The sequence below is a fragment of the Tiliqua scincoides genome, chromosome 9 (genome assembly GCF_035046505.1).
Source record: "Tiliqua scincoides isolate rTilSci1 chromosome 9, rTilSci1.hap2, whole genome shotgun sequence".
NCBI classification, from domain to species: Eukaryota; Metazoa; Chordata; class Lepidosauria; order Squamata; family Scincidae; genus Tiliqua; species Tiliqua scincoides.
The window spans coordinates 21,206,912-21,231,316 of NC_089829.1; the positions used below are offsets into that span (position 1 = coordinate 21,206,912).

General features: G+C 47.8%; 1 protein-coding gene across 1 annotated transcript; it reads left to right on the top strand.

Annotated features, from left to right (window-relative positions):
* The first annotated feature begins 1,625 nt into the window (after nt 1–1,625).
* PLLP (plasmolipin) lies at nt 1,626–24,036 on the top strand. Its single transcript, XM_066637138.1, has 4 exons — nt 1,626–2,042; nt 17,255–17,428; nt 20,097–20,219; nt 22,935–24,036. The coding sequence occupies exons 1-4, from the start codon at nt 1,908–1,910 to the stop codon at nt 23,052–23,054; spliced, it is 552 nt and encodes a 183-aa protein (XP_066493235.1). The 5' UTR covers nt 1,626–1,907; the 3' UTR covers nt 23,055–24,036.
* Nucleotides 24,037–24,405: the final 369 nt, after the last annotated feature.

A 24,405-nucleotide genomic window follows, 5' to 3' on the forward strand; every position in this document is an offset into this window, starting at 1 on the left:
AAAACTTTAGATATAGGCTGATGGGTTCTGAGCTGTCTGTGACAGATCAGGAGAGAGATCTTGGGGTGGTGGTGGACAGGTCGATGAAAGTGTCGACCCAATGTGCGGCGGCAGTGAAGAAGGCCAATTCTATGCTTGGGATCATTAGGAAGGGTATTGAGAACAAAACGGCTAATATTATAATGCCGTTGTACAAATCGATGGTAAGGCCACACCTGGAGTATTGTGTCCAGTTCTGGTCGCCGCATCTCAAAAAAGACATAGTGGAAATGGAAAAGGTGCAAAAGAGAGCGACTAAGCTGATTACGGGGCTGGGGCACCTTCCTTATGAGGAAAGGCTACGGCGTTTGGGCCTCTTCAGCCTAGAAAAGAGACGCTTGAGGGGGGACATGATTGAGACATACAAAATTATGCAGGGGATGGACAGAGTGGATAGGGAGATGCTCTTTACACTCTCACATAATACCAGAACCAGGGGACATCCACTAAAATTGAGTGTTGGGCGGGTTAGGACAGACAAAAGAAAATATTTCTTTACTCAGCGTGTGGTCAGTCTGTGGAACTCCTTGCCACAGGATGTGGTGCTGGCGTCTAGCCTAGACGCCTTTAAAAGGGGATTGGACGAGTTTCTGGAGGAAAAATCCATTATGGGGTACAAGCCATGATGTGTATGCGCAACCTCCTGATTTTAGGAATGGGTTAAGTCAGAATGCCAGATGTAGGGGAGAGCACCAGGACGAGGTCTCTTGTTATCTGGTGTGCTCCCTGGGGCATTTGGTGGGCCGCTGTGAGATACAGGAAGCTGGACTAGATGGGCCTATGGCCTGATCCAGTGGGGCTGTTCTTATGTTCTTATGTTAAGTAAATACTACCTGCATCACAGTGATATGTTTTACTTTTGGAGGGTTGCAAGCCTGTGTATTGGACTGGTGTGTAAATGAAAGGATATGTTGCATGTTATTTCTATGTAGGCAATACATTTTACATTGGATGCAGAGATGCATTTGTTCTATGCAAATTATTGTTACATTGCTTTACAGCTAACGAATGCATCTTTAAAAAAAAAACAAAAACCCAAATTATTTTCTCTTCATGAAATTTGGGGGAGTTTCAGGTATTTGATGTTTCTCCAGACTTATCCTTTCATTTTGCCCACCAGTATAAATACCTGACATCATTGCCTCCCTTGAAAAAATAGTCGCTCCCCCACCTCTAGAATCCTGGCTAAGGGCCTGTCCTGTGCAGGGTAACCAGATACAATGGAGGACAGTGTCATTCTAAAAAGTGGTTCCAGGTGCTAAACGTTTGAGAACCATTTTCTATATAAGGGTTCAGGCATTGTGTCCTCAATTGTGTCTGGTCACCTTGATCCTGTCGCAAGGAGTTCCACAGACCAACGACACGCGGGGTAAAGAAATATTTTCTTTCTTACTGGGAAGAAAGCCCCAGTGAGGTTAGTAATGAGTTTCCTCGCGAGTCGGTGCGGGCTTCCAGCCCTAGCGTTGTTCTTGGGCTTGTTGTCGTGGCGACGGAGGGAGGGAGGCGATGGATGGCATGCGAGGAATGGTGCGCGTGGGAAAAAGGCGCACGTGACGCGTGTCTATCTCGGGAGTAGGTGGGAAGGCGGGCACGGGCGCGTTAAAGGGAACTTGGCAGAGCAGACACTGGAAACCACAGGTGGAGCTCCGCGGCCGAGGAAGCCTTGGCTGGACCCCGCCTGCGGTCGTGGGAAAGGGTTAAACCCGCAGCCCCGGGGAAGAGGCGCGCTCCGCCTCTGCCTCTAGGGCGCCAGCCAGAGCGCACGGGCGCGGTGATGAGCAGCGCTTGAGGACGCGGCTGGGCTCCTGGGTCTGCCCCCTGGCCCGATCTCCTGGTCGCCCCCTGCGCCGACCAGCTCCACCGCCGGCATGTCCGAGTTCCCGGCCAAAGTCAGCACCCGCACCAGCAGCCCCGCAAGCGGCTCCTTGTCCGCGCCCCTTTCCTCCACGGTGGACACGGAGTTCCTGAAGTCCCTCTTCGGCGTCTTGATGGCCGTGGAGATCGTGAGTACACGTGTGTGGGGAGGACCACCCACGCGCGCCCCCTCCCCAGTCTGGGTTCCTCTGGGGAAGAGGACCCGGGCACCTGCCGTGGGGGCGGCTCGCAGAGCAGGGTCCCCCCTCCCTCCTTCCTGCTGGAGACGCGTGGCGAGGGGTGCTCGGCGCTGTACACAAGCGGGAGGCTAATCGTGCTCGCCCCCTCTTTTCCGCTCGAGTTCGTTTTCCCCCTCTCGCTCAGCACTAAAACGGAGTGTCAGGAGAGACAGAACAGACAAAAGGAAAATATTTCTTTACCCCGCGTGTAATTAGCCTGTGGAACTCCTTGCCACAGGATGTGGGGATGGAGTCTGACCTGGATGCCCTGAAAAGGGGATTGGACAGATTTCTGGAGGTGATGTCCATCGCAGGTTACAAGCCATGATGGGCATGTGCAACCTGGTTTTAGAAGTAGGCTACCTCAGAATGCCAGATGCAAGGGAGGGCACCAGAGTGCAGGTCTCTTGTTGTCTTGTGTGTCCCCTGAGGCATTTGGTGGGCCACTGTGTAATGCAGGAAGCTGGACTAGGTGGGCCTTTGGCCTGATGCAACAGGGCTCTTCTTTTTCCCCTGCTCCCCAAGCAAATGGAGTGAGGGGAAGAGGTTGGAACAGAGCTGCTCCCTCCCCAGACCCATCTGCCCCAAAGTTCTGGAGTGTGGATGCCAATGTGTTGAACGACAGTGTTATGATTTTGCATTTCTTTCAAGATGGAACTCAAAGTGAGATTCATTGGGGAGGGGGCATCTGGCCACTGGCTTGATTTATCTTTGAGTTGCTTCCTCAAGGTAATTGTATCAGATGCTGTTTCCTCCCCTAGAGGATTTTCTAGAGGAGCTTGGCACCTCCTGGCATCTATCACCCCCCACCCACCCCCGTCTGCTTATTGGACTGGACTGACTCTTGACCCTCTTGGGCAAAATGGTTATATTGTGTGAAGTGCTTAGAAGGGGGGGGGGGCAGAGGATTGACAGTGAGGAAGGGGAGAGCAGACATGGGAGGAAGAGGACTGGTCTATGGAAGTTGGTTGGCTATTCTAGATGCAAAGGAGACTCCTGTGTCTTTAGAACAGAGAAGTTTGGCAAATCAGCTACTCCCCCTTCCCCTACACCTGCCCTCCCAAGCCTTTCTGCTTGAATAGCAACCCTGTTCTCTTCTGCACTGTTGTTGTGGGTTCAGATATGAAGGACTTTCAAGGCAAGGGCTTGAACTCTGAGGGTTGATGTGGCTGGGGTTGGCCATAAGGAGAAGCCTGATACTAACCAGGATCTAGCTGGCTCAGGGACAGACAGTGGTAGGTTGCGCACATGAACTTTAAGCAAGGGGCAGGAAAAGTCTGAGCAAGCATGTGCAGAGTGCCTGTAGTGCACCAGTCAATCCAATTTCAGGAACATACCTTTTAACATTAGGAGCAAGAATCTGCAAGACAAAGGCTGAGACTTCTAGGCTGGTTTGAGGCACCCCTCAATTTAAACAAATAGGTTTTGATGGCAGGCAGTGCCTCCCTCTTCTTCAGGAATGGATGCTTTAGAGCAGCCATTTTCAACCACTGTGCCGTGGCACACTGGTGTGCCGTGAGTGGTCCACAGGTGTGCCACAGGAATTTGGGGGAAGGTCATTTTTTAATAGTGCCGATGGGAGATGTGAGCCCCTACTGGCAGCATGGTGTGCCTTGTCAATTGTCAAAAACCTAGTGGTGTGCCTTGACCATTTTAGTGCCTTGTCAGTGTGCCATGAGATGAAAAAGGTTGACAATCACTGCTTTAGAGGCTAGTTCCAAGTCCAAAGCTGCTGCTGCTGATTGCTGAGAAAGAGAGTCCTCCTTGACACAGTGCATAGTTAACCTTTGGAACCACCTGCTACAAGCTGGGCTCATTAAAGGCATACTAAAGGGGCTTTAAAATAGGATCAGACAAATTTAGAGAGGACTGATCTGTCAGTGGGTGGTGAAATGGAAGCTCCACGTTCAGAGGAAAGTATTCCCTTCATGTCCTTGCTACTGATTTTTCAGTAGCATCTGGGTAGTGGTGTTGGAACAGGGTTGGAGCTAGAGAGCTAGGTCCAGTCAGGCTCTTGTACTTCCCAAATGTTGTTGTCCCGGCACATCTCCTTACATCAAATCCATACACATTTGGTCTCTCCATATTGCACATATCTAAGGTCACTTGCTTACAGCAGAATATGGTGGTAGAGGTGTCCTGGGCAGGTGAGTTCAGAGTTTTGAAATGAACACACATCTCTCTGCAAGAAGCAAGCTAACACCATCAGGAAAGGACAAGCAGTGAGTTGCTTTCCTCAAACCTCTTAGAAAGTAAACTTACCTTGCTTTTGGGGTCACAGGCAAATTTTTGCCCCCAATGGTGCTGGTTGTGAGTGCTAACTGGTGCAGTTAAAGGCACCCTGTACTTGGACAGAGGCCTCATTACTGCACATGTCTTGTGCTTACACAATGTTCCAACCATCTATTCCACAGTAGTGTGCAGAGATCCTTGCCCATCGTCATCTGCGAGAGATAGTCTGTGGATTGGGGCACTAGAATAAAATAGGACAGCTCCACTCCCTCTTCTGAAGGATACATGGAAAGCTCATGAACCAAAGCAGTTCTCCCATATTGCATAGGGAGGTGGAGCAGTTAGGCCCCCCCCATCCCATGTGGATCAGTGACAAGCCACTTTCTAAGACCAATTGGTGTCTGGTCTGATGAAAGGAAGAAATCTCCATTTGCCTCCTGTTCCTGTCTCTCGATGAAATGTCGCCCCTCCTCATCCCGTGTTTCATGCCCTACAGTTTAATACCATCTGATTTGGTGGAAGGTTGTGATGGTGGTTTTTTATATGGGGGGAGCAATCAAAAAAATGTTTTTGCCATCTGCAGTCTGAAGTGGTCCAGTCTACTCTTCTCCCTCTGAACTCTACCATCTTACTGTACTGTGTGTGTAGGTAGATCTGACCTGAATTCTTATCATGCTTGGCTACCTTGCAATTGAAGTTGGGGAGTTCCCAAGTGATAAAAGGGACATTTCTCACCCCTCCTTTCCAGTTTGGTTTTTTAAAATCTGTGTTCCTAGCTGGGACAAGACTGCTGAAAATGTATTAAATGACTTGGAGCATAAGGGTGTGATGGTTCTTTTCTGTCCTGTGTTGGGAGGCTGAACAAAACTGACTTGCCTGGACCACACTCAGTGGAGACTTTTCAGTGGAGAAAGGCAAGAGTTCAGCGTAAAGATCCCTTTGCAACACCCAATTGTGTTGTGAGTTTGGCCAGCCCAATGACTGTGAAGAGGTGATTGGGGACCTGACAAAAGAACCTTCATGTTTCGTTGTGCCTGTTGGTGGCTTTCTGGGTGGACAATGCACCTACAAGGCGGGAGAGTGAATTCAGTGTTCTGTAGGGCATGGGTGAATGAGCCACAGTTCAGACTGAAGCTTAAGTAAACAGAAGCACAGAGTTTCTAGCTACAGTTGGCAGAAACTGGGCACGCAGTTTTGTCAGCAGCTGAGGACCCAATCCTACCCAACTTTCCAGCACCAATGCAGCCACAATATGACCTTGAGGTAAGGGAACAAATGTTCTCTTACCTTGAGAAGACCTCCATGACTATCGCCCCACCTCAAGATGCAGTGCATGCCCTGTCGGCACAGCTGCATCTGCGCTGGAAAGTTGGATAGGATTGGGCCCCGAGCCTGTTTGCAATTCCTTATTCAACCCAGGGCCTGCAACCGAGAAAGAAGCCGAAGTTTCCGTACCCCTGAACTGAGAGCCAAAATTAGCCTTGTTGGTTGGTTGAGGTGGGATGATGGTGCAGACGCTGTATTGTTTTTTTAGGAGTTTGTTTACTTCCAGTAGCCTCAAGAAGACAGGGCTGGCCCTTCAGTGAGGCCAGCTCAGGAAGCTGTAGCAGATGGTGGGAGGGGCCACCTCTGTCTGAACATTGCTGCTTCGCCTCCTCATTTTCAAACCCAGGGAGGAGGAATCACAGAGGTGGTAGCTGATGTATTGCTAGACAATTTGGCAGGCTGCCTCAGATGCCGCTAGGAGATCGTAATCAACAATTATTTCTGGGTTGGGGGCCAGATGTGACACAACAAACACCAGTAAGAGGCTCAGTGTGGACTGGAGGGCTTTTTCAAGCGTGGAAAAGCATGTTTTGGAGTTCTGCCTGCCAAGACTCCTACTGCAGTTTGTTGCGTCATATTCCTGGTCTTGTGCCGGATGGCAGGTGTCCAGGGCTCCTGTGAGTACTACCAGGCAGCACCTCGAGTACCACTGGCGGTACCTGTACCATGAAAAACACTCGTTTAGAGAGTTGATCACCTCTTCAAGTTGTTCTGCTGATTTTGGTTGCAGAAGGTGGTAGAGAAGTTGATATGAGAATGAACTTCCTTTCTCAGTTATTTTCTCAGTTGCTGTCCCTTTTCCCTATTCTATACTCCAAACAAGTGACTGACACATGGGGGTTTGGGAGGAAAAATACACCTCCCAAGTTGCTATGGGCTCTTGCAGCTGCCGTTTGCAACATTGGCACCTTTGGGGGCCACAGTAGCCCATGGGAGCCCCTTATAGTGGGGAAATGGCACATAGGAACATGACAACTCCCTGCTGGGGTCCCAGTCTGGGTTGGGCCTCAGTACAGCTGCAATTGAAACCTAAAACAATTCTCCAAATGTATGTTGTGTCTAGTTTGACCCTAATGGCCCTAAGCCATTTCTGTCCAACATTGCATATATGCAACCGGGATCAAATGTGTACATCTGTGGGCTGGACAGAAATGGGTTAAACAGAATGTTAGAACAGTTTCTTCTGTAGCTTATCAGTTGAAGACACTCCCTTTGGTACAGAGTGTGTCTGCATGTGAAAGTGGCCCATGACCTGATGTGATATGCCAAATGCTCCCCCCTTCCCCAAAGGAGTGTCAACTTCTGCTGCTGTCCCACTCTGATATACTTGCTCAGCACTTTCTTCCCGTCCATGCTTCCTCTTCCTCTCTGTCCCCTTCTTCCTTATCCAATCCAGAGAGTGGAAGGAGGACAGCCTAGGTTGGCCCCATGGATGGGCCAGCCCTGAGGTGGAGTAAACCTTCCCTATAAAGGCAGGAAAACTACTGCTGCCTTCCTCTCAGGAATGTGTCTGGGTGTCTGTACTGGGTTGGGCCTCAGTACAGCTGCAATTGAAACCTAAAACAATTTTCCAAATGTATGTTGTGTCTAGTTTGACCCTAATGGCCCTAAGCCATTTCTGTCCAACATTGCATATATGCAACCGGGATCAAATGTGTACATCTGTGGGCTGGACAGAAATGGGTTAAACAGAATGTTAGAACAGTTTCTTCTGTAGCTTATCAGTTGAAGACACTCCCTTTGGTACAGAGTGTGTCTGCATGTGAAAGTGGCCCATGACCTGATGTGATATGCCAAATGCTCCCCCCTTCCCCAAAGGAGTGTCAACTTCTGCTGCTGTCCCACTCTGATATACTTGCTCAGCACTTTCTTCCCGTCAATGCTTCCTCTTCCTCTCTGTCCCCTTCTTCCTTTTCCAATCCAGAGAGTGGAAGGAGGACAGCCTAGGTTGGCCCCATGGATGGGCCAGCCCTGAGGTGGAGTAAACCTTCCCTATAAAGGCAGGAAAACCACTGCTGCCTTCCTCTCAGGAATGTGTCCTGCCAGCCCGGGGGAAGGGAAGACAATTGCACAGAGCTATTTATAGTTCCTGAGCACCATTTACGCTTTAATAAACCATTTTTAACCAAGGCCCCAAAAGTATCTAATTTTGCAAAGTCACATAGGTGTGTTTTTGCATGACTCATATGAGTCACCTCCTAGGCTCCTGCATGGTGGTCAGCGCCTGAGAGGGTACTGCTGAGTCATCCAAGTGCAGGAGCCACTGCTGCTTTGTCTGTCCTGACTGGTAACACAGAATGTGGACTTGGATCAGCTCCTTGCACTGTGCAGCCTCCAGAGTGGGTAAAGTAATGGCTCAGGTGACTCCTTTCTCCTTCCCGATCTCTGTTCCCACATGGAAACCCTGATTAATGGCCACTGGTTATAAACAGCAGGATCACATATTCTCTCCCCCCCCCCCCCAATTGTCCTGCTTTGATGTATGGAGTGCCTGGTGCTTTGATGAGTCATGCAGCTAAGTATGGGCATGAAGACCAAGATTCTGGGCTGGTGTGAGTACTCAGGGTAGGGAAAGTACCCTGGAAAAAGTGGCATTCCTGGTTTGTTTTCCTTTTCAGTCTGCATTTTAACCTTTGTACCAACCTTGGCCTCCCCACACATCTTATCCGCACACCTTGGGCTACCTGTGCTTCACTTTCTAGCCACACCTTTTTCCATCCATTGTTTTGATACCTTTGACTGTCTTTAATACAAGTCTTTTATCATTTTACCTATCTGATCTCCATTCACTTGGGAGGGAGCTGGTTTGCCCCATTGTTCCAGACTGCCAGCCTTTGCTATTGCCTGGCTTTGAGAGGACTAGGAGTAGTTCTTAATTGAAAATGTCACAATGCTGTTTAGAGCATAAGGAATGTCCCTTTTTTTCTGACCCACTAAAAAGTAGGGGTAAGGAGAGTCCGATAATCAAAAACTGGAGAATCCAAGAATTCTCCTACTGGATCCTTCTGAAGTCCACCAAACCCACTGCACTATCTTCCTATGGTAACCAACCGGATATCTCTCGGAAAAACTCAAATTTCCAAACAGGGTACTAAGGTGGTGGCTTTCCCTTTTTGTTTGCCTATGGAAAGCAGTTTGTATGCTTTCACACTTTTAGGGCAAGTGTGATCATAATAATCTTTCTCCTAGCACAGCCGGCCCACCCTCCCACATCTCTGCATTACAGAAACTAATGGTTCAGTCAGTTCTCTTTATATGCAAATTCACTTATCTGCAAGGGACAGAATTGCCATGTACCTCTCATTCCCTGCCACTGTTCTCATTAAACTGCACTAGGGGTGGGGGCTTGGCGCAGGCAGGCAGGCAGGCAGGGGCAAGAGAGGTTGTGGGGGGAAGGGGGGAGGAGGAGGAAGAGGAGAGAGTGGCAGCTAAAATAGACCTGGAAGCTGGCAAGAGATCAGTAGGTGCCTGGATTATTTGCAGTGTTGAAATAGGGCCTTTTGCACCTATGAGCCTTGGGCTCAGTTCCAGCTAGCCTCCTCCTGCCATCAGCCCATGCTTATAACACTGTGAGAGGCTGATGCTCTTCTTGGGCCTGATGCCACAAATGCAAACAGCTCTGCCCATGCCTCTAGACCTCTCTGCCGCATCTTGGTCAGCAAGCCATCTCCTGTGGAATGCAGAATGCCTTGGAGCCCTGCCAGTGCCCATTTTTCAATAGCCTTTTGTGCTAGGAAGATCACATGGAGCTCTACTCCAGCGCCTGCGGGAATGTTTTACTTATGGAATAAATATTGGATTGAAATGAAAACAATTGGCTGCCCTGTGGACTTTCTCAGAGGAAATACTCCCCGCCCCAGAAGTCATTCAAGAAAGGAGTAGGGTTTTCTCACTGGGCGGCCAGATGCACTGGTACCCCCAGTATGATGACCTGCTGCTATAGCTGCCTTCCTCGCTGCCAATTTTCTTCTTCTCCCTCCCTGAGCAGATGACACCTGGTAGGGGGTGGCTGGCATTCTGCAGGTGGCCATGTTTCTAGGTTGCTGCTGTCTCCCTTCTGCCAATGATGCTGTGCCAATTGCACTTGTTCCACCACTGCCACTGCTGGCAACTCTCTCTTTTCCACAGAGGGCTGATGTGGAACCTGCTGTCCATGCTCCCCTTCATGATGCTCTTGGGGTTTTTATTCTTACTAAAGTGCCACTTACACATTTCATGTTAAGCATTCTTTAGTTGCCTTAAATTGTGAAACTGCTTCAGGGATTTGAGGAGGGAGGAGAGAGAGCAGGTGTGTGACAATGTAGCTGCTGTTCAATCAGTGCTGCACATAGCTGGCTTGAAGAGTTGTGGAGTTGAGTTACAATTGAGCTAATGCATAGCCTTTAATATGTTTCATGTTACTTACACAATTAATTTGTTTATATGTTTTGAGGGTAGGATTCATGCTGCCAGGAATGAGTCAACATAACATCTCAAGACCTCCTGGTGCCTCAAGTTGCATGCCAAATGCTCCCCTTCCTTACCTGATGATGTGCCAACCTCTGCTCCTCCCACTCTTCAATGTCTTCGCTTGGCAGTCCCTTCCCCTCCATGTTTTATTTTCCTCTCTGACCCCCTCCAATCCAGGAAGCAGCAGTGGTGGAGGCAAGGAAGTTCAAGGAGAAGAGCCTCTCCATCAGTCTGCTGATTCAATAGCTTCAGTTGATCTTGTGGATGGGCTGGCCTTGGTCTTCCCTTCCCTTATCTGGTGGTGCATCAATTGCTCCTGCTTCTCTTCCTCTTCTTTGGAGGGAGGAAGGAACTAACTGAACAGGAAAATGGTGAACTAGAGCAGGGGTGGGCAAACTTTTCAACTTTAGGGATCCTGGACCTTTAACAAATGGTATAGAAGAGGGAATTTCAGCAGGTGCCGCTTGTCATCTCACAGATGACAAGCTGCACCTCTAAGGTGCCATAAGATCCTCTGGTGACTGAAAAAAATATGGCCTCTTTGGAGCCAAATCTTGGAGGACTTGACAAGCCAACCATCAAACCTCGGTGTGGATGTTGCTTCCCAACCATCTTGAAATCTGAAAGATCCATGGTGGTTGCCATTAATGATGCTTCCATCTCTGGTGCTAAAGGCAGAGGCTTCAAGGCTGAGCTGTGAATTGGGACTTCCCCAGTTCAACTCCTTTTGTAAGCTACTCCCACTCAGCCTTTGTCTTTCCCATCTGCAAAATGGGGATAATAAAACCTACTTTACTGTGTTGCTATAAGAATGAATCGCAATAACACACACGAAATGTTCTGCACAGTCAAAGCTAGACAGGGTATTATTGGCAACCTTCAGTCTCGAAAGACTATGGTATCGCGCTCTGAAAGGTGGTTCTGGCACAGCGTCTAGTGTGGCTGAAAAGGCCAATCCGGGAGTGACAATCCCTTCCACACCGGGAGCAAGTGCAGTCTGTCCCTGGTCTGTCTCCCTGGCTATGGGCCTTCCTTCTTTGCCTCTTAGCCTCAGACTGTTGGCAAAGTGTCTCTTCAAACTGGGAAAGGCCATGCTGCATAGCCTGCCTCCAAGCAGGCCGCTCAGAGGCCAGGGTTTCCCACTTGTTGAGGTCCATCCCTAAGGCCTTCAGATCCCTCTTGCAGATGTCCTTGTATCGCAGCTGTGGTCTACCTGTAGGGCGCTTTCCTTGCACGAGTTCTCCATAGAGGAGATCCTTTGGGATCCGGCCATCATCCATTCTCACGACATGACCAAGCCAACGCAGGCGTCTGGTCCAACAAGAAGCTGACGGAACATACCAAGATCCAGGTCTACAGAGCTTGCGTCCTGAGTACACTTCTGTACTGCAGCGAGTCATGGACTCTTCGCTCACAACAGGAGAGGAAACTGAGCGCTTTCCACATGCGCTGCCTCCGACGCATCCTCGGCATCACCTGGCAGGACAAAGTTCCAAACAACACAGTCCTGGAACGTGCTGGAATCCCTAGCATGTATTCAAAGCTAGACAAGTGCTAAATATTAGAATATGAAAATAAAATATGGCCCCTGCTAACTGGGCAAAGAGGCACCTTTAAAATGGTGGATAGCTTATATTTAGCAAGAGGAAAGCAACTTTCCCACTTCGTTCCAGTGCAGTGTCTCTTCTAATCCTGTTTCTGATGTTTATTTTTTTAGGTTGTGAGCCCTTTGGGGATGGGAAGATAGGTTTGTCTTGTTTTTGTTTTACTTTATAAATGGCTTTATGACCTTCTTTTGTTGAAAACTGCTATATAAATATTTAAAATATTTAGCCCCCCCCCCCCCCCCCAGTCAAGCCAGGAGCCATTTCTCCATTGTGCTTTAGGCTACCAATTCTGTTTGGTGCTCGCAAGTGTGTGTGTGTCAAGTCTATTGTGGGGGCTAGAAACAGAAGATTAAAAAGAAGGCATTGTCCAGGCTGAAGCAATAGCAGGGACTTTGGGAGCTGGAGCGTTTGTGCTCTAAAGAGACAATGTCTTCTTGACCACACAGCATCTCTTTCATGGCCGTGAGCAATGAAGACTTCTGTAGACTTTCCGGTGGTAAACCAAGAGACCAGCCAGCTGTTTGGACAACGTCATTCTCCCCCCTGACAGGGGCCTTTTGCTGGCTCTGTGCCACCTTGTCAAAGGCATTCAATCTTGAAGCCAGGAACTGGGGTGTGTGTGTGTGTGTGTGTGTAATCAAACCACCTCCAAACATTGGCTCAGCTGGGCATGACCTGTGCTTGCTTTGGTACCCTGGTGACCTCATTCAGAGTAATGATTAGCCTTACTTCTTGTTACCTGCACCCAAGACCACCTGCTGCTTAAGGCAGTATACAAATGCTCCCTCTCCCTACTGGGTGATGTGCTAGCTTTGCTTTTCCCAGTAGAAGCAAATGGGGGAGACAGAGGTGGGCACTCCCCCATCAATTGGCTAACTAAGGTGACTGGTTCAGTTGTCCTCATGAATGGGCCAGCCCTGCCTGAACATGGTTCCCCTTCTTAGATTTCTTTGTTGTATTCTCTAGCAGGAGAAATAGTTTGATGTGGATTTTTTTAAGTCACTAGATTTAAAGGAATCTTGAGTTGCATTCTGTGCATGCCTACTCTGAAGTAAGTCCTACTGACTTCAGTGGGACTTACCCCAAGGTAGGTGGCTATAGGATTGCAACCCGAGTTGATTGACTGTATTGATGAAATTTGTGTGAAAGAAAAACAATAGTTATTGAGTCACACTTTGTGTGTGGCACCCATGGTGTTGGTTCACAGCTCCAGGGGATTGACAAGGATTGTTGATCAAGGCCAGCAGCTCCTGCCACAACTATGATTGATTGTGTGATTTCCTCACTATGCTGCTGTGAGTTTACACTAATTATGAATGTGTCTGTGACCCAAGCTGTTGTACTCTGTGTGTTAGTACTTGTCTGTGAGTATGTCTCATGTCATTTTGCAGTTTGAACAGACAGAGCAAGCGTGTTGGCATATTGCTAAAAATTTCTACAGGAGCAAGCAGGGGCTGCACTCTGAAGAGGGACTGCCCTAGTGTGCTCTTTATTTGGAAATAAAGAAATTTTACAGATCCCCCAGAGCCAGTCCCTCCAAGAGGCCAATTGAAGCTGTCGCATCTGACAGTAGACTGGCAGGGGGCACGTGCTTGCCGATCCTCTTCCCTCCCACTCCCTGGATTGGAAAAGGAGGAGGGGGCCAAATTGGGAGTGGAGGAGGTGATGGACCAGGGGTGCCCAAACCCCGGCCCGGGGGCCACTTGCGGCCCTCGAGGCCTCTCAATGCGGCCCTCAAGGAGCCCCCAGTCTCCAATGAGCCTCTGGCCCTCCGGAGATTTGTTGAAGCCCGCACTGGCCCAACGCAACTTCTCTCAGCGTGAGGGTGACTGTTTGACCTCTCGTGTGAGCTGTGTGATGAGAGCTCCTTTCACTGCTTGCTCTTTCACATCCGTGACACAGCAGTGGCAGCAAAGGCCAGCCTTGCTTTGTACAAGGCCTTTTATAGGCCTTGAGCTATTCCAAGACCTTCATTCATTCATACAAGTTCATCTTTAATATATTCATTTATGTAAACTTATGTAAATTTATTCAAATTTTAAATGTAAATTAATTTTTTTTTTCCCGGCCCCCGACACAGTGTCAGAGAGCTGATGTGGCCCTCCTGCCAAAAACTTTGGACACCCCTGTGATGGACTAAAGTGGCTCTCACATCCCCGGTTAAGGGAGGCGACTGATACAGGAGGTCTTGGGCTGGCCTTGCTGACACTGTATATGCCCAGCTCTTTCTCATCCCAGAGAAGCTAACTCTGGGGCAGGCAGAGTAGATCTGGACAGTTTGCATAGTTGATTACCAAGAGTTTTGGACTCTCAGTTATATTATAATGATGGCAAACAAAGGACTTTTCTGTCCCTGAATTAGGCTGTTGGAATCTATACTCACTCAGATGTAGATTTGTGGTGGGATATGCAAGTCATCTAGCTTGTCAACTTCAATTGAAGCTACTCCTGGATATTCCCCCTCCCTCCACACAGCGTGATGTAATGTCATTGCCAAAGAGAACCTGTTAAAATCATTTGAGGGAGAGGAAACTTCTTGTACAGAAGAGGAAGTGTGGAGGAGAAGAAACTGATGCTCTGGCCTCTCCTCCACACTTCCTCTTCCAATGTGCCCCCTCTTCCTTTTTCAATCATGGTTATGGGAGCAGTAAAGCAGGTACCCCCACCCTGTCCTTCGGCTGACTAGGACTGAGGAGGTTGTTGGCCTCATTGAGGGGCTGGCCCCAGAAAAGATGCTGTGATAGGTTGAATAGGGACAATTGCTCTTCCCCATTCGATATAAAAGAACCTCCACTTTCAAGGATACCTCTTAGCTCAGTTATCAGGGGCTTGTAATATATGTGCTAAGTCTTAATAGCACTTCACATTATTCCAGGCATCTTACAACAACCTGGCAAGGTAGATCACTGTTTATCCTGTTTAGCCTTTGTGGTGTGTGTGTGTCATGGCTGAGGCAAGATTTGAACGGGCAGCTTCCCAGCTCTTGTGCTGAGCTAATCTGCTACACCAGACAGAAGAGCTGAGAAGGCCTTCTAGCAGCTGTGTTGGCAACAGACTGATGCTCTCTGAGGAGCTTGCAACTCTTCTTCAGCCCCCACAGGCAGAAGTAACGATGGGCTGCTCCTCTGGGGAGGTGTTAGGTTGCTTTGAGTGGGATGGGGACAAGCTGTGGTGTGTGCATAACCATGGAAACCAGCACCACAAGGTTACCTGCAGCTCCTGATGAGAGAAACGAGAGCTGGTGCAAAAGATTGCTTGAGGTGCACCTGTGCATTGAAGCTCTGGCTGCTGGCACAGTACTCTGGCTGAATCTATGGCAACCCTGTGATGTTTGTTTTCTCTTGCACTAACAAAAGCTTGTCTATGCCTATGCTCATCACACCTATTTTGGGTGGTGCTGGATGGGGGTGTTCCAGTCTGCGATTGTTGCCTTTTACAAGGAGGTTCACAGGACATCATTGCCTAGCCACCGTCCCCTTTAATTCTGCCACACTTACGCTGTCACACTTATTAATGTGGAAAATTTGACCTTTTTGTGAAGAGCACTACAGCAGCTCAGTGACCATGGGTGTGAACTTTTGTTTGCTGCAGCATTCTTTGCTTTTGTTTCTGGCTTTTTAAAGAGGTGCATACCCAGGTGCAACATACCACAGTGGAAATGGGGGCAAGGGTAAATCTACTGTGTTGCCAAAACACAACTGTATCTACTTGGGTGTGGAAGGGATGATACAGACCTGCAAATGGAAAAGTAATAGCAGGTGGAAGCTACAAGGAACCCACTTGGAAGTGTCCTCAACAGCCCCGCACCCGAACCTAGAAAACCGCTTTGAGAGGGAGAATTGGGAGCAGTGATGGGGGAACCCCTCTGTCTGCTTCCCCACTCTTAGTCACTCCCTTTGGGTATGAATTTTCCAGACTGAAGTAAGTTTCACTGGGTACTAGGGGCTGGCCCCTGCATCCTTACATGACAAGCTGGTGGAAGGAACCCTTTGCCCATCTCTTCCTGCCCATGGTGCTGCTCCTTCCTGTGTTTGAAAAGGAAGCTGGGAATGGTGTGAAACAGGAAGTGTGTGCAAGCATATTCTGACAGTCTAGCCCACCACCCTCCTCTCCTCCACACTTCCTCTTTCCCCGCTGTTCCTCTCTTCCTTTTGAAGTTCATATGGGCAGAATGAAGAGCAATGGAACTGGACGGGGATGGGTGTCCCTTGCCTATTTTCTGCCTGAAGCAACTGTCCTCAGTAGTTCTAATGGACAGGTCAGCCCTGGCAAAGATTTACTGAAAAGGTGAAAACCTTTTCTCAATGGGTGAGAAGATTATGAAGGCCTTCTTTAAAGGATGACTGTATCTAGTGTGAGTTTTTGTATTTTTAGAACACATACCTAGGGAAATTCAAGTCCAAGTTGTCTGAGTAGCAGCCCACCTCCTTTTGTAAATAAGGTGGGTGCTACTTGGACAATTTGGACTTGAGTTGCCAAAATGTTTGTTTCGTGACTCATGGCATCTTGAGTTGCACACGTCAAACTCAGGCACTGACTTGAGACTTGGGGGTTTTACCCTAAAAATAAAGATTTTAATAGACTCATCATTGTGTGTGCTTACTTGCTTTTTTCGCCACTTCTGTGACTCATTTCTCGAAAAGACTTAACTTGAGTCAAAATGATTTGAAAAACGTCTCTGGATGAACCATGTCAGCCACCAGTTATGATTCATGGGTGACTTGGGTCAAGGGGGCGGAGACTTGGGACTCAACTCAGAATTGACTCTGGCACATCCCTGTTTAGAAAAGGTTGTGAATGACTACTGATGAGAACTTTCACAACCTGGTTTTACTTGAGGTCTGGGGTGTTGGTATGCTGGTGATCCTTGACCCATTTAGATGTAAGGAGATTGATACGGGAGGTCTGGAGATGAAGAGTGGATGGAATTCAAAGAACAAATGTTTTTGTTTTTAAAGAGACTGAGGAAAGACTGAGGTGAGGACTGTGGGAGAAGAGTTGTTGCGTATAATCAGTGGAGTAACAGGCACTATCCAATAGGTGCCTGCCAGTGATCATGAGACCACATTCCACACTGTACTCTTTTCAGTTCTTCTCAATGAAGTTGTCTGTCAGTGGCTGCAGGGCCTAGCCCTTTTATGAGGTCAACTGAAGCTGTTGCCTCAGGCAGCAGGTTGCTGAAGGGCCACCTCTGAGTACCGGTTACTGGGGTGCAATGGTGGGAGAGAGTTATGCCTTTCTGTCTTGCTTGGAGACTTCCTGGAGGCAGCTAGTGGGCCTTTGTAGGAAATGAGATGCTGAAGGGTGCAGCAGGGTTTTTCTTGTGTGTGAGCAGGTTGAAAGCTGGGGAAATGCAATGCCTCTGCAATGGAAGCTCTAGCTGGAGGACTCTGTGTAACAACTAGAAAGAGGTGTGGGATCCCTGCCTGAAAACCACTGACTGAAAAGAGCAAGACTCGTGGAATCAAGGGTCCATGAAAGTGGAGATGACCCTTCTTTCCCCTGTAGGTTCTAGGCTGTCTGGTGTGGGCCCTCATCGCAGACACGTACTATCAGCCATATCCTTCCTACGGCTGGGTGATGTTTGTAGCTGTCTTCTTCTGGCTGGTGACAGTTATACTCTACGGCATGTATCTTTTCCAGCTCCAGCTGAAGCTCTACATGATTCCTTGGCCTATTGTGGTGAGTATTTTTTTCATGTTATATAATGCAAGTCCAGGTTGTTCGGGTGAAACTATGGGGGTCCTTGCTTTTTTGGAGGATGCAGGTGTTCCTTGAGGGCTTCTTTCATGACAGGAAGCTGAGCTGGTCTCTCTGGCTATTTCCACTGTAGATCATACAAAAGAAAGCTGGAGAGGAGGCATTTGTAATGAAAATGAGAACTCTTATTACTGCTTCAAAGGCACTGCTTTCAAGGAGTCCCCACCCCCATTTTTTCCCTGTAATACACCCAATGCATAGCTTGTACCTAGCAATTTTTGGGGAGCAATTTTCCATAACTATTGGGGACCCCAAACAAGCAGAAGCTTTTGCCCTCAATATGGGGAAATCGCTGAATTGGTTTTTTGTTTACAGGATCTAGGAAAAAAATAAAGCTTTATAGTACTATATGTTTGGGGGGGGGGGTATGAAAGAAAAGCATGTTGTCTTTGTGGTGTTTTATTGTGAGGCTGAGACACAGTGACTGGTCCAAAGTCACTCAGAAAGCTTTGTAACTAAGCAGGGATTTGAGCCTGGATTTTCCAGGTCCAAGGCCAATACCAGAGCAACTACATCCACCCCTGGTCTCAGCATCCATCTTGGACAGGCATTCTAGGATAATACTATGGTCCTAAAAGCTGTTGTGAGTTCCAGCAGAACTAGCAACACCCCTGATTAGTTTTCATCCTTGGCCACCCAAGTGGATGACCTATGCTGGCTCTTCCATATACCATGGCCAGAAGCCAGATTAAAAAGGATTTAGGAAATTAGTCTCATCCAGTTCGCTTACCACTGAGCATTCAAGTATCTTTGTCCAAAAAGAGAAGCTGAACTGGGAACTGTCTAATGCACTGGGGTCCAAGGAAGGCTACTTTGGAAGAAAGCAGACGACTACTATTTTATGGCAGAATAGAACCAAGCCCTCTCCAAGAGATGCATTCATCCCACTCAGCCAGCAGCTTTTATCAACCAAAGTGGGCAAGAGTTGGGTGCATGTGTAGTTAACTGCTGATTCCCAAGAATTGGGTCCAGATCCTGTCAAGAAAGACTGTCAAGAATCCGTAAAAGTAGATGCAAGGGGACATCCTTGGACACATTTTAATTTCTGACTCTGTATTTATGGTTCTTCTGAACTTATTGTTTATCAGAATGTGATTATGAGGTTGTTTCTTGTCTGACAAATTCTTGAGACAAGACAGGATAGCAGTCCAATAAAATGAAAGATATAAGTATCCTGTGTGTGTGGGGGGGGGGGGAGAAATAAGGTTTAGGGCTGCTCTAAGACCTTCCAGTGCCACTGTATGCTGCCCCTCCCTTACCCAACTGTACACCAATCACTGCCAACTTTGCTTCTTCTGCTGCTCTCTGGATTTGGAAAGGAAGAGAAGAATGGAGCAAAAGGAGAAGGATAGAGCCGTATGTCATTTCAGCTACCTGGGTGTACACTTACAAGAACAAAGAGCTGCTCACAGGTTCTAGGTATTCCTAAACTAGACATCTGTTTAAAAGCTAAATCACCTTCAATAGATTTATGTGAAATTTTGAGATATTAGACTGGAATCTAAATTCAGAAAAGCATGTTGCCTCTAGCAATGACGAAGAACAATGTGAGTCAGTCAAACAGTTAATTTTGCAGCAATTCAGCCAGTCCCTTCTCTTCTCCCAAGAACAGCCAAAAACCACCTCCCTATTCTACTTCTATTGTGCGCATCCAGAAGGCAGGGGCAGGAAAGTGACAGTACTTCCATTGTTGTGCTTTCATAACCAGTATGACTAGAATCTTTGCAAGCCATCGAAGCAGAGACTGCCTGCCAAAATCCCACAACTGAATGGGGCTATTGCTGCACCAGGCAACCCAGCCATCTAGTCCAGATCTACCAAATGGCCCACTCTCACTGCTTGCTTTTAAGGATTTGCATGTGCTTTAGCAGAGCATCTGAAGTTGCAGACGAACTAAATATTGAAAAGTCACTCGTGGTGATTTGCTGGGCAGATCTAGCCTTGTTTATGTCTGTTAGCCTGTGTGCCCATCAGTCAAATTTTAGCAAATTGCATTGGCTCCGGCAGCTGCTTTTTCAATATCACAACTTTGACAAGCCTGCATGAAATGAAAATGGAATTAGCATTTTAACTGGCTTGGGATATTTTTACTGCCTTGAAAATGTATGTACGTTTATCGTCATCTCCTGGAGAGATTACCTGGAGGGGTGGCGATGGACAGTTCTGCAGTTTTCCAGTGTACTGGTGAAATTCAACTCTGGTGGGTGCCTATTGGCTTGTGCCAGTGCCAGCACTGATTGACCCTCTCTCCCTAGTACCTGGAGCAGTTTAGCAACTTGTTTTAAAATGTAACATAGAAGTTGTTGCAAGAAAAAGAACTTGTCTGTCTATAAGACATGTATGTTGCTTTAAAATAAATGTATGTAAAGGGAGGCATGTGCCTAAAGCAGGAGATGAGAAGCTAGAATAACTCCATCATTCAACTTGCACATTTGTCGATGTGTAAGAAAAGCTGCAACATTGGGTTCATGGCACACTGGAGGTGGGAATCCCACTGTGACAGACAAAACATTTGCCACCTTGCATCCCACGTTGCTCTGTAGAATGTCCTCCAAAAACATCATCCTCTCTCTCTTCCTCCCCTCTTCAGATAGTGATATTCAACATTGCAGCTGCTGTCTTGTATGCAACAGCTTTTATAACAAGTGCTGCATCTGTTGAGCCTTACTCCTGGCCCCATTCGCCGGACTACAACAGAAGAGCTGCGGCATCGGTAGGTAATGGTTTGCCCCAGCCTGCCTGTTTAACCTTGACAGGTGCTTTGCTTACTCTGTATGTTGCCCACATCAGTTAGCTCAATTCCCCCAGACCCGTCCAAATGTCTCAAAGTCCCTAGCACAGAGCTGGGGGAAATAAGACCGGGGTAAGAAAGATGTGGTCCTCCAACTGCTCCACATCCATGGTTACCAAGCCTCCAGGATTGGTCTGGAGTCTCCCCTGGAATCAGCATCAATCGTCAGGTGGCAACTGAAAGCAATCCTGGAGATTTCAACAGGATGTCTAGGAATTTCCAACATGGCAGCACATAGAGGGGGGAAAAAAATCCCCAGGAATACCTTCAATCAGTTGGCAACCCTACTGACAATTCAGGTCTCTGCCTCTTCTTAAATGCACATGTGTGCATCCCAGTGCTGGGATGCATGTGTAACCAACCATGCTGGGACTGAGCATGAGTGAGAGTGTGTCCCAGAAAGCAGTTCAGGTCTAAAAGCCCTGGCCATAAATGGGAGACAGCACAAGAAAGTTTCCTGTTTTCCTCTCTCAGAACAACTTCCATTCAAATATGGGTGCAAAGAAAAAGAAACATGAATGGCCAATGTTGTGGGTTCACAAAAGCATGGAACGCAAAGTACTGTATTTGTCTTTTCTCAGCTGAAAGTGAAGGTTTGATGTTTATTTTAGCAATGAGTCTTCATTGTATACCATTTCCATGCCCCAATGTGGCCCTAAGGTCAGATAGTTTGCCCACCTCTACCCTAGCCCTTCCTCCTACTACAACTGTGTTGTCTCTGACACAGTTTGCCGTGACAGTATTCTCCCCCTCCACCCCCCCCCCCGTGCACTCCACAATCATCAATACAAAAAAAAGGGTCTGTCTTTCTAGGACATCATTTGTGTTCTCATTCAGAGCTGCAGTGCCAGCAATGAGCTAATTCTCAGTAACTAGGCAAATGCATGATGTCGCTTCAGCTGTGACCTCTTTGTCTCCCCCCCCTCCCTGTGCAGTTACCCACTGCAGTGCCTGCCACCAATGTGACAAGGCTGGGTGTAGCACCCTTCAGTCACCTCACTGTGGAAGGACACACACTCAGCCAGTTAGAAACTGCTTGCCTATATTTGCACACAGAGGTTAGCTTATTCAAAGTGTTTTGTCTCTGAGAATGATGATGAGGTGCTCAACCACCTCTAGATCTGCATCCACTTTTCAGGTTACACACCCTTTTGATCCACAAGAAATAGGATGTGCTATATGGGCTCTTAATTTGAAACAGCCTCACAATTGTGCCATGCCCAGTGACGCCAGCAGAATTCCCAGATTCCTGTCAAAGCACCTGTGTTTTGTTTCATGTCGTTGACCTGCTCAGTTCCAGGTGATGTTAGCATCTAGGTCAACTGTATTCTGTAACAGGACAGACTTATATTTAAAATATAGGAAGCTACTGTCTCCTGAGTGGGAGCAATGCTCCATCAAGGTCAGTACTCTGTACTCTGATGTGGGGGGGGGCACAGAGATCTTTCCCAGCCCTCTTTGGAAATGCTGCCAGGGAATGAACCTGGGACCTTCCAAAGGCCAAGCAGGTCCTTTGCCACTGACCTACAGCCAGGGCTGGCCCAAGACATGACTCCTGAAGCACCATGCCAAATGCTGTCTCATTACTCTGCTCCCACTCTCCAGTGTGGAGCACTCTCCTTCCTTCCACATTGCCTCTTCCTTGCTGTCGCCCTTGTCCTTCTTTAATTCAGAGTGTGCAGTAAGGAGAAGGAAGACCAAAGGTGACAAGTAGGTAAACAGAGATGCTCCCTACCTGCCTGCTGCTGGAGGTGACCTCATGGATGGCCCAACAATGGCTATCGCCCCCTTCCCCAACACAAACACACTGGTTACAATATGCTGCTTTTTTGTTTTGATTACTACCGCTTTGGATGGTTTGAGTTTTTGTTTTCTCCATTTATTCTGCAGCACTGAACTATAATTGTTGAACTTTCTAAATCTATGTGGGGGTTCCTTTAGTTTAAAATGTCACTGCAGCAGCTTGCATCACTGAAGCAAAAAATAAACCCTATTTTTCAGCTTGGATGTTGAATTTTTAAGCCAAAAGCTGTAATGTCTTGCTCTTCAGCATTTTCTTCTCTTCAGGCTGCAGTTTTGCAGGTCAAATATTGATAAACCTTAGCATTTGCATAGTCCTGTATTTTGCACACACTTCTTGTATATTGTCTTGACATAGCCTTTTGCAAGCCAGTGCCTACCTTCCAGGGTTGTTGTAAGGACTATCACATTCACGTTGATTTACTGTTCCACTGCTTAAACAGTCTAGCTGTGCTTTTCAGCTTCTCAGCATGGCAGATGGTGCTTGGCCATACCTTGTCTGGCTCAGTCCCCTTGAGAGTGGAGGTGGCTGGGGCAGAGGTGCACCAGTTTGTGAATTGGGGCAGTGTAGGAGCATGGTCTTCAAGAGCAGTTTGGGGAAGGTGCAGGGTGCAGCAGTTTGGGGAAGGAAGCCCCATTGAAGGGGCAAGTTGTCTGCTGATTTGTAGCGATACCAGTAAAAGAGGGGGGGAAAGGTTGCAAAGCCCAGCAGAATGCTACACTGGGTCTCCAGGAAAGATACCAGGACCAATGATGCAGACCCCCCCCCCAAAAGAACCATGTAAAGCCTGACTTGTTGATCCCAATAACCATAATCTCTTCCTGCTGTTTCTGCAGTTCTTTGCTTGCCTTGTGATGATAGGCTACGGAGTCAGTGCCTTCCTCAGCTTCCGAGCCTGGCGAGGAGATGGAAGTAATGCGGCAACCAACCAAGCTGCTGTCTCTAATCATGCCTGAGAACTTCGACTCATCTCAAATCACCAGGGGTTGACAGGGTGGCTCTGTGGTGTGGCAGTGGCTAGTGGAGCTGTTGGGTGCTTGGCTACCCCTCCCCTTTGTTTCTTGATCCCAGCTTTTGCATGGTCTGTGCCAAATATGCTGTTTGTCATGTCAGTTAGGTGCCCGCCCGCCCTGCCCTAACCCGTATCTGCTGGACTGGCTGAACAACAGAGACAGAGCACTTCTAGTCTGCTAAGGCAGCTCAGGACGGTGCCCACCTTCCTGCTACGCAGCAGCATAAGGTGAAGGTTCATGTGTGGCAGTGGGCCAAGAGAACTCGCAATACAAATGCCACCTCCAGCCCAGTTCTTTTCAACATTGCAAGCTGTCACAAGCAGGAGTCACCTGCAGTACTGTGATGGGAACACATGTGAAGCAGTCCTTAATATTGTGGAAGACAGGAACTGCTGGGCTTGAGAGGACATTGTTTTAAATGTGAATAGGGTAGCAGAGATTTAACTATCCCAGACAGAACCAAGGATTTGTGACCCCCCAACCTTCTTGTTCTCCTGGTTAAAGAGCCTGGTTCACCCATGCATGAGCACTGATCAGAAGGCAGCTGAGTGTGTGAACTGACTTTGGTGGAAAAAGCAGCGCTTAAGGGAATGAGCCCATTATCCCGCTTTGGTTTTTGAACTGTGATGGTCCACTCATGCCATGCAATCACTAAGGGAGAAATAGCCTCAAGGTTGCCTATCTCTGGGCCTGTCTCAGGCAGCTTGTTTTCAGTCACTAAATTCACTAAAAAACAAACCCAGCAGCCTCTTCTTATGCCAGACCCTGCAGCTATTGTGTACATAATGTATAATTAACTCAACCTGTTTAGTACTCGTAGGGCTGCTTTTGGTGCCAAGTACACAGCAAGTATTTTATTGATTTCTTTTTAAAAAGTGGTAAGTTTTGTTTCAAATAAAAAAAGAATCTGTCACCTTTTGTCAAAGGCTTTCCGGAATGTCATTTGCTTGTACAGTGGGTACAGACAGATACTGATCAATTACTACAGCAATATGAGTTAACAGAAGATCTGTCCCTCCTACTCCTAAAGAAAGCCAACTGGGGTGTGGGTACCTGTAGTAGGCCTGGGAGTATGCTGGATCTGATTGAACTGTGTAAGCACCTAGGCCATACAACTAGCAGCTTAAGTCTGTTGGCTTTCATTTTGTGACAGGTAAAAGAGCAAGGTTCTAGTCCAGTGTTTCTCAACCAGTGCTACTTGTACCACCAGTGGTACTTGATGTGGTGTCTGATATACGTAGAACCCCCATCTCCCAGCACTGAGACCAGCACTGCAACATGACAAGCAGCAATA